The sequence below is a fragment of the Engraulis encrasicolus genome, chromosome 15, assembly GCF_034702125.1.
Source record: "Engraulis encrasicolus isolate BLACKSEA-1 chromosome 15, IST_EnEncr_1.0, whole genome shotgun sequence".
Lineage (NCBI taxonomy): Eukaryota > Metazoa > Chordata > Actinopteri > Clupeiformes > Engraulidae > Engraulis > Engraulis encrasicolus.
The window spans coordinates 31,414,445-31,424,444 of record NC_085871.1 but is presented as its reverse complement, the minus strand read 5'-3'; the positions used below and the strand labels follow the sequence as shown (position 1 = coordinate 31,424,444).

At 41.3% G+C, this 10,000-nt stretch overlaps 1 protein-coding gene across 1 annotated transcript in view; it reads right to left on the bottom strand.

The window, feature by feature from the left end:
• Window positions 1-10,000, bottom strand: part of dock4b (dedicator of cytokinesis 4b) — a 253,487-nt gene that overhangs the window by 128,906 nt on the left and 114,581 nt on the right. Inside the window, exon 13 of the mRNA XM_063217387.1 lies at window positions 4,362-4,487. Coding sequence (XP_063073457.1) covers window positions 4,362-4,487 — 126 coding nt within the window. The remainder of the gene's footprint in view (window positions 1-4,361; window positions 4,488-10,000) is intronic.

Below are 10,000 nucleotides of genomic sequence, written 5' to 3'. Positions count from 1 at the left end.
ACACACACACACACACACACACACACACACACACACACTTGCTCGAGGCCTCTCATGTCAGCCACACGGTATACAGAGGAAGTGCCACTGGGCACCTACTGGGCACGCTCAGATACTCCACACACTTCTGCAATATAAAAAGTCATAGACAGCTAAATGACTTACAGCTAAATCAGCTCAGAGTCATCATGGTGATGCTAAACAATTAGCAACACACTTCACATACAGATGCAGGCGCTCTCTCATGCACACATGTGCACGCAATAACTAACACACACTCTACATTTGGCAAAACAAGCACATATGCACAGAAACAAACACATCCTGTTAGCATGGCAAACAGCATCCAATCGAAAACAACACAGACACACAGAATCACAAAATCACAGAATCACACACACACACACACACACACACACACACACACACACACACACACACACACACACACACACACACACACACACACACACACACACACACACACACACACACACACACACACAAAACACAAAACACACACACACACAAAACAGACACACCAATTCACAAGACAGCACAGAGACAGACAGAGAACAAAGGGCACAAGAGCAGAACCCAGATCTCGAAGCAATGCATCAACATTCACTGAAAGCTAGGGTAGAGATCATGCTTACAGCAAAATGTCAAATGTTGAGATACAACAATGCTAAAAAAAAAAAAAACTTTCTAAGAGTATTGATGTTAGTGCCACAGTTTGGAGCACACATATATGACAGAGGATATGGCTGTGAGCCTTAATTTCACATTCAATTATTCCTAATTAGGTCTTTGTTTGTAAACAGCGACGGCAGAGCAGGAAAGCAATTTGAGAGAGCCCTGAAGCGAAACCTTCATTAAAGTTTTAAATAACACAGTGAGCTGACACCAATTTAGCCAAGAAACTCAGTTGATGTTTAACCCTTGTGTTGTGTTCATAAGCTGCATACACCTGTGGTGTTCGGGTCATTTTTGACCCGTGATAACAAAACTCAGCTATAAAATACCTAAAAACACTAGTTATCATCAAATACTGTTTTTCATCTCATGGCTAACTTGGTATGTATTCATATCCATGGAAATATTACTTGATGTATTCATCTTTTTGACTTTAAAGATCTTTTATCTTACATTATGCAAATCGTTTTTGATGACCAAAACTATCAAAATCTGCATAAATTCACTATTAATACCTCCCAAAGTGATACAATTAGTGATTATGTTGTCCATGTATTACAGCTGATATGAGAGTACAACAATCCCCAAATGTATTTTATTAGTTTTTCTCTAATATTAAAAAATATCATCAAGAGTGGCATTTGTGGTGTTCGGGTCCAAACCAACCCAAAGAGATTTATAGCAGGATAAAGACCAAATGTCAACTAAATTAGTTTTTCAGTGCATAAAATTAATGTTTAAATATGTTGACTTAGTGTTTTTCAATATTTATATGATTTTAGTGTGGTAAATATACAAAATAACAATTCTGTCAGAGTCACAGCTATTCCGCCAATCTAATGCAAAGGTATTGGAAATGAACACCTCAATGAACATGAAAAAAGTCACACTATTCATCTGAATCCCCTATGCCATGAATATGGACCATTATGTCATTGCCACATCAACTTTATGGAAACTATAAGACCATTTCTACAGGTTTGGGTGCCATTATGAATTTTTGATACGTTTTTTGGAAAAAATAATGTGCAAAAATGTATTTTGCAAACAAATGAGCAAAAAATCTCATTATATAATGCAGAAATGGATTCCCTGACCATGAAAACATATGAGTAGACACCAGAAATACATCTGTACTCCTTTCACAACAGGAGATATGACATATTGTAGTGTATGGGACTGTCCGGCGGCCATATTGGATTTGCAATATCAAAAAGCTGGCAAAAAAAAAGTTCAGGCAAGAAATATATTTTCCTCACCATAAATCACCAAACTGAAGACAAAGGGCAACCAACAGCTTTTCAGAAATGCATAAAACAACCAAAAATCTATACCGGGTCAATTTTTTTTTTTGGACCTTTAAAATTTACTAAAATGACAAAACATTTTTTTTGTTGTTGAAATGATTGTGACTGAGGATTAGATGAAGCCTCATTCCAAGAAGATAAAGGAAAGTGTGTTTTTTTCATACTAAAACTTGAAAACGGGTCAAAAATGACCCGAACACAACATAAGGGTTAATGGAATTTCACTTTTTTTGGTTTACCTTAAGTAAAAGAAATTCCTCGACGTGAGCATTAAAATGCATTTAGGCTATCTGGCCGGAAAGAGTGCTCTGTTGTGTTTCGTAGTGTAGCGTTGTGTTCTATTATATAGTGTGCTCATGCCATTGGTGCTTGTTTCACATCTTGAAGGAAATAAATGTGGTGACAGAGTAACTGTCTGATCAATGCAGACAGACAATACGCTGGAAATACAGATAGCCAGCACAGGTAATGGGAAACCAGGATTCATTAGTCACATTCAAGTGGCACATAGTCCAAATGATGTGGTTCAACCTGCCAAATTCCACCAGGTGACTGACTTGCTTGTAAATGAATCCATAGTTGCCCATCATTGGGCAGCACTTCACTGAATCGCAGGGTGTTATCAGCACACAGATATAAATTGATATTGTAAATTAATTTTCTTTGCTGGGTGCCAAATCAAGGTGGCCACCTCACCTGCCACTAGCATGTGGAACTCAAGTAGCCTGATTATCATCAACTCTCAAATCTCTTCGAGACTTGGTCTGACCAAGACCATAACAATCAACGTTTCCCAAATGGCATATATGACCCGCCTCCCTAGGTTTGCTTCTGATTGATTGGTGTCCAACAAAGTGAAACGAGGTTTACATTGAAACAATGTTTATATTGCTCTTGGCCTGACTAGAAGTAACGCTGAAGGTGTTGCGTCGCTAGGAGGGCGCGGCTTGCTAGAACTCAAGCAGCATCAGGATGATGTCGCATAAATGTAGCACGATGGTGTCACACCAGCTGAAACGTCATTGTGTCATGCAAACCTAGTATGGAGATGTCCCACTGAACTGCCATCATCATAACACACGGAAGAAATGTGGCATTCTGTTCAGTGGAAGAGGTGGTCCTTGATCAACAGTCTCTTATTTCTGTGAGTGACATAGATGAGACGACTAACCTCATGTCAAGCCCAGCATTGTATGGGACGGCATTACCATTGGGGGTGAAGGAAATATAAATATGAGCACAGGAAGCCGTGTAATATGAACAAGAGCCAACCGATCTTTTGGCGAACTGACGCTTTACTAGTCGATCACTTCCAGCAAGTGCACAACGTTAGAGGTCCAAACTTTCCAACAACACTACAGAAGATCTGTGTACTGTGTGAACTATGTATGCACTGAATGTCAGTGCACTGACACAACTGTGAGACAGTGGATGACTTCACACTAACAAATATTAACAACAGACATATGGTGTTTCAGAAACTGGTGACACAAGTCAATTACACCACAGAAACCTATCATAATAATGTCACACCAAACTGTGCTGATTAATGTCACTCAAACCTACAATAGCTACGTTTCCATTACATGTTTAATTCTGAGTTAACAATTCAGAATTCAATAGTTCCATGGAATTTACTTTGATCTTTCATTTAACTCCAAATTATGAAGTGTTTACATTATATTTTTAAAGGAGAATTCAGCTGTATTCAGAATTCAAATGAGTTCATTCTGAATTAAATGTCTCACGTAAACGTAGAAAGTGTCAGAATAAACTAGCATGATGGCATCACAGGAAAAAGCATGAATATGATACAGCAACCTGGTGTCCTCATGTGGTCTCCCTGTGAGAAGAATTTGCTGGTGATTCCAAAAGTCAAAACAAAGTGTGGAGAGGCAGCCTTTAGCTTCTATGCTTCAAAGCTTTGGAACCAGCTTCCAGATGACGTAAAAAATGCACCCACTATTGATAGCTTTAAATCTAGACTCAAGACAAAGCTGTTCTCAGATGCTTTCCCCTAGCTTAAATTACTTATCATTCTTTTTTTTAATTATTATTATTTTTATTTTTATGTTTATTTAATTTGTTTTATTTTATTTTATTATTATTTTTACCTTATGTTTTATCTTAATGTTTTAAATGTTTTTTGACTCTAATTCATTTCCTTCTTTCTTCCCTGTTTCCTTTCATTTACATGTGTTAACTTTGTGAAGCACATTGAGTTGCACCTGTGTATGAAATGCACTATATAAATAAACTTGCCTTGCCTTGCCTTGCCTGTGATGTCCTCATGATGGCGCCGCATTCACCTGAAATGATGACGTCACGTCACGCTATCGTGATGATGTCATAACTCACCTGGCATGATGATGTCAGAGAAGCCCAGTTTCTTGGTGACGGAGACGCCGCGTGTGAACAGCACCATGTATTCTCTCCTCAGCTGCTCCATATCGCCATGCAGCAGCTGCATAGACACTGATAAGCCTAGAACCACACACACACACACACACACACACACACACACACACACACACACACACACACACACACACACACACACACACACACACACACACACACACACACACACACACACGTACAGAAAAATAAATAAAGAGAGTTTCATGAGGACCGAAGTACGGTACATCTGGATGCTGGATGTGACATTGCCAGAGATGGAGGACATGAAGTCTACCACCCCCCTGATGGGTTGACATGAGTGCACTTTTTTTGGTTTCGTCTCAGATGTCAATGGGGAGCTGCCCCACGCACATGCGGTTTCTCTCTAATACACACACGGAATCACATGCATGCATACACATGCACACACACACACACACGCATGCACAGACACATAGACACAGAGACAGACAGGCGCACGCACACACACAGGCGCGCGTGCACACACACGCATTCACGCACACACACACACACACACCATGGGAGATCGTTTGGCAAGTGTCTTCAAGGGCAAGCTGACACAGCTCTGCCCTGCTAAGGCAAAAGGCAGTAACTTCAAATTTTTCAAAAATGAGTTTTTGTCATATTTGCAATAATAAGCATCAGTTTTATCATGTGAACAAACATGGAGTTTGAAATCAGTTGTTTTGAGGGTAAAAAAAGGTGTAAAGTAAAACAAGCTGAAAATCCTTTGGGTAAACTAAGGCAGAAGACAGTAACTTCAGTTACTGCTTTTTGCCTTCTGCTCTGGACCTGCAGAATTCTGGAACTCTGATGTTCCAAACTGAGGCAGAACACAGTAACTTCAGTTACTGTTCATCTGTTAACAGTTAAAACTCCTTCTTTAAATTTCAGTCATGTAAATAATCAAAAAAATATAAAATGAAACTATTATATTATGAAACATGATCAGCCTGCTAGGAAATGTGTGTAACTATTATTTGAGGTAGTATGAAATACAAATACACACACAAAACCCATTTATAATTATATTATTATTATTATTATTAACAATTTATATGTTAATAAACATGACATTTTGTCATAATGACTCTAATAGTGTGTATACTGCTTAAATTATATGTGAAAGTTGTATTTGTTGCTTATTATTCAGATTTAAAATGGAAGTTACTGTCTTCTGCCTTAGTATGACTAATTGTCATTCCGGGGGCAATGCTAAGGCAGAACACAGTAACTTCCAAAAAAGGGTCAAAGATTAACTATTTGTAAAATTATTTTTTATGAATAGATGTAGGCAGGCATACACTACAAACTGTGAAAATTACAGCTTTGTAGCTGTAACCTACGGTGGCCCATTAGTGACACGGAGGAATTTTTTTTGGAGGGGGGAATGTATGCACTGGAGACTAACACCTTTGCGAGATAACGCAAATCTTTTGCGAGATAACGCAAACCATTTGCGAGATAACGCAAAACGTTTGCGTGATAACGCAAATATTTTTGCGAGATAACGCAAATTAAAACTTAACATCTGCGGGTTCACCACTTTGATTTGCAGCACACTTTTTGGTCACCGGGGGGCAGTCTGAACCAACACGAGTACGGCTTTGACACACCAGCTGTAGGCTATTCAATTCACCACTAGCCTACTGTTGTTGGATAACAGCGAGAGGGATGCTGACAGTCAAAAACATTACTACCGCTGGAAGGACGTGCAAGGATACCGTTATTTTATCCATTGTTTTATGTTAAATAAACAACAGATTTTGAGAGACACCGTAGCACTTTGCTTTGCGCACGGACACAAGGGGGAATAGGATTTTTTGGACGACACGTGTCTGCACTGCAGAAGCATGACAGAATTAAGGAGGACAGTCGGGACGACTGTTACTGAACGGTTATTTTCAAAGATTATGAAGCATATGAAGATCATTTTGTCATATCAAGACCCACATGTGAATTATGTAGGCTAATTTTAACATTGGCCTCGATGTTGAAGTCGTTTGTTGTGGTTCTCCCCTTTTAATGTAGGCTTAATCAAGGCTATCACAGCCATGCAGAGAGCTTAGACCTGTAACAACTCCGACATTTGGAACTATCCAAAGTGGGCATTCATGGTTAATAGTTTTCTCAGACAGACTTGGATTGGATTGGATTGGATTGGATTGGATGTCAGACTTGGATTAATGTTTCTTAACAGCAGTTAAGTCTGAACCAACACACGTAGCTATATAGGGCCTACGGCTTTGACACACTTCAGAGCAACCGCTGCTGTCATTCATTCTCACGATGTCAACAATGCCAGGTAATCAATGGCAAAAAAAGTTTGGGAGCTAGGATAGGAAGGCTATACCAGAGACGATCTAAAATTTAAATTAATTAAATAATATTTGGCTAGTTATAGACAGTCCGTGACTCTGGGCCGTCGGCAAATAATTAAAATAAGCCTAATAATTACCAATTTCAAACAGATGATTGCACGACTAGGCCACTGAGGGAATTTCGCCCCCAGAATGTATTTAGACTTCAACTGTTAAACCCAGCAGCACATGTTCGTTGAGGTCGGACCACACAGACAGGGTTCAAATGACTTTTCTGTTATTGTCTTACACTTTCTTTTTAAAATTTACAAACAGTTGAAATACATTTGGCCTAACGGCTATTGGACACCCGCACCCCCCACATGAACCAAGGAGGCCAAGGTTTTCCCCACTAGTAGTACACAGCACAGCAAACCAAAATTAAGTAATGAAATGAAAATACAAAGCACGGCAAACCCACACCGATACCACTGCACACTTGTGTTTTACTTTTACGCACAGCCAACGAGATCTATTTAGGGGTAACCCGCACGCTGGGCGGCCCGAGTGGTGTGAGGTGAACAAAAAATAAACAAAAGAAAGATACAAATAAACAAAACAACAAACAGAGAACTCTCACTTTCTCCTAAATCACACAAAATAAGAACTGAAAGCAAAGGGGGAAACGTCACACACTTGCGCGCGCGCGCGCACACACACACAGTCACTCTCCAATATAAACAACAGCCCGCAGACAGACCAACAGGTGGATTCACAGGTACCACGGACAGCGACCGTCTCGAAGTCGCCGGGCAAGGGGCGCAGCGCAATAAGCCTGGGGCCTCATTTATCATCAGTTCGTAGAATGTCTTCTAAATTGTGTCTTAGGAGGGAAATTTAGAATGTTCGCAAGTACAGAAAAATCGGGATTTATCAAACGTGCGTTGGCTGCTCCTACGCACACGTCTGCATGATAAATCCCACACCTTCCAAATCACTGTGCACGCGCGCATTCGGGGTAATTAGCATCCCGAAACGCCTCCAAGTAAACCGTATATGGTATTAAAATATATTCAAATGCCATGTTAATTCAAAGGCGCCACCCTGTTCGACACACACGAATACACGCGGACACACGGGGCAGTCGAAGCGCTGGCGGGAAGTGCGGAGATAGAACCATTTCTGTGGCAGAAGTGGAGGTGCTCTCGACAGGAGGAGGACCGTGTTTCAAAATAAGTAAAAGAAGGAGACACACATGAACGAAAACACTGTAAAATAGCACACGGTCATACATTGTCATTCAAAGCAAACTATAGCTTGCACGGTCAATATTATTTGCAATTTCGTGTTTCTTCCACTCGCACGCATGGTCTGAGGTGTGCGTAGATTTAGGCACATTTCTACGTGCAAGTACATGATCATAATTCCCACACTTTGCTCAGGAATGNTCGCACGCACGCTTTACGCATAGATCTGTGCCTAAGAACGCTTGATAAATGAGGCCCCTGGTTCCTATAACGGCAAGTACGAAGTTGGCCTAGTGAACCAATGTGGCCGCGCTTACAGTCGCACCCCCGTCATAGACCAAACTCCACGAAATTGTCCCTCTCTCGTGAAGCGAGGCTCTACACGGGCTCGACTCCCCAGCGGCACCACACACATAAACCAAAGGCATAATTGCCACAAGCACACAAACAATCTGACGGTTCCCTCCGACTCCGAGCAGATTGTGTCAACCTTTTAAAAGCGTGCCAAGTTTTGCCAATTGGTGCCTACTGATCACATGGCGCACCAACGCACGGCAGACTTAATGATAAGGCTTAAAGGTACACATCCCATCATGTCCACTGTGAAAAGGTGATCTCGCCACTCTTCACTGATTTTAAACCACTCTTTATTTTGGTGAACTTTATTTGTGAACTTGTGTATTTACTGTGCACCGCGAGGAGCGGGCAGAGCTGGACAGTTGGACACACGCACACACACTCCGCTCAGTATCACATTCTCCTCTCCAAGTGCGCACGACACTGCTACACGGGAGCGCGCATCGTTGTGGCAGCATTTTCATCGCGTGATTTCAAGCACTGAAAATGGACATGTGTTGAGTCTGTGGGCAACGATGGGCAATGTTTATCGATATGATTTGTAACTGGGGTTTTGTTTTGGAAAGGTCCTGGAGAAATGGTACGGGTCAATTGTGATTGTGTGTCTGCATTGGTTAATTGAATAATTGCCTGCGTAGTGAAGGGTATGTAAAACCCAGCTTATTGTTGAGAGTGGGCGAGATAGGCGAAGCAGCTGTTTACCGGAGTGAGCTGTCTTCAGAAACGTTTGTACAAAGTAGCTGCTGTTGAGCGCAAGTATTAAGTGTCAGAAGTTTGGATTTGACTTTGATTTTGTATTGAGTATTTTTTGAGTTGCCAGTCCAACTTGGGTTTATGTCTATGTTGCCCACGAGCACATTTTGTTTTGAGAAAAATAAAAACGCTTCGAAGTTTAATTACGGTTTTCTGATGTGCCATGGAAAATGAAATGGCTGTAGGCCTACCTTTTATAGGCAATATGGTTGTATTTTCAGTTAACATTTTCATTGGTGGTGTGCCTTGGCATTTTCCCTCGATAAAAGGTGTGCCATTTCAAAAAAGATTGAAAACCAGTGGTAAACAACGGATGGAAATTCTCACGTATGGATGTGCATTGGTGTAGAATGGTGGATGAGGTGCATGTGTGTGTGCGCGCGCGTGTGTGCTGGGGGGAGCGCCAGTATGGGTCATACTGGTAGAGCAGTAGTTCTCAACCATTTTTTGAACAAAAGGCTAGCCCCCTGAACCTCATCATAAGCATCCCAATCCCCCCTTGATCCCTCCCAGCGCCCCTTGGTTTTAAAAATATATATAATGGACTAATTACCCCCGATCGCAATAAGCACCAACCCTATCAGCTATCCTTCTCAACTGGCTGTCCAAAGAGGTTGTAGCGCTAACGTTGAGAAATATTAGGGAGCGTGTGTGGGGTGCAAAGGATTCTGAACGGGGTGGGCATAGGGGGATATAAGGTGATCAATGAAGGGGTGGGATGGGAGGGCTATGGCCAGTGTGTGTGTGTGTGTGTGTGTGTGTGTGTGTGTGTGTGTGTGTGTGTGTGTGTTGTGTGTGTGTTTTGTGTGTGTGTGTGTGTGTGTGTGTGTGTGTGTGTGTGTGTGTGAATCCACCACAACTCAGAAAAACTGTCCTGTCAGTGTTTTAGTTTGCGCAAGGTTGCGTTACGGCCCTTTAC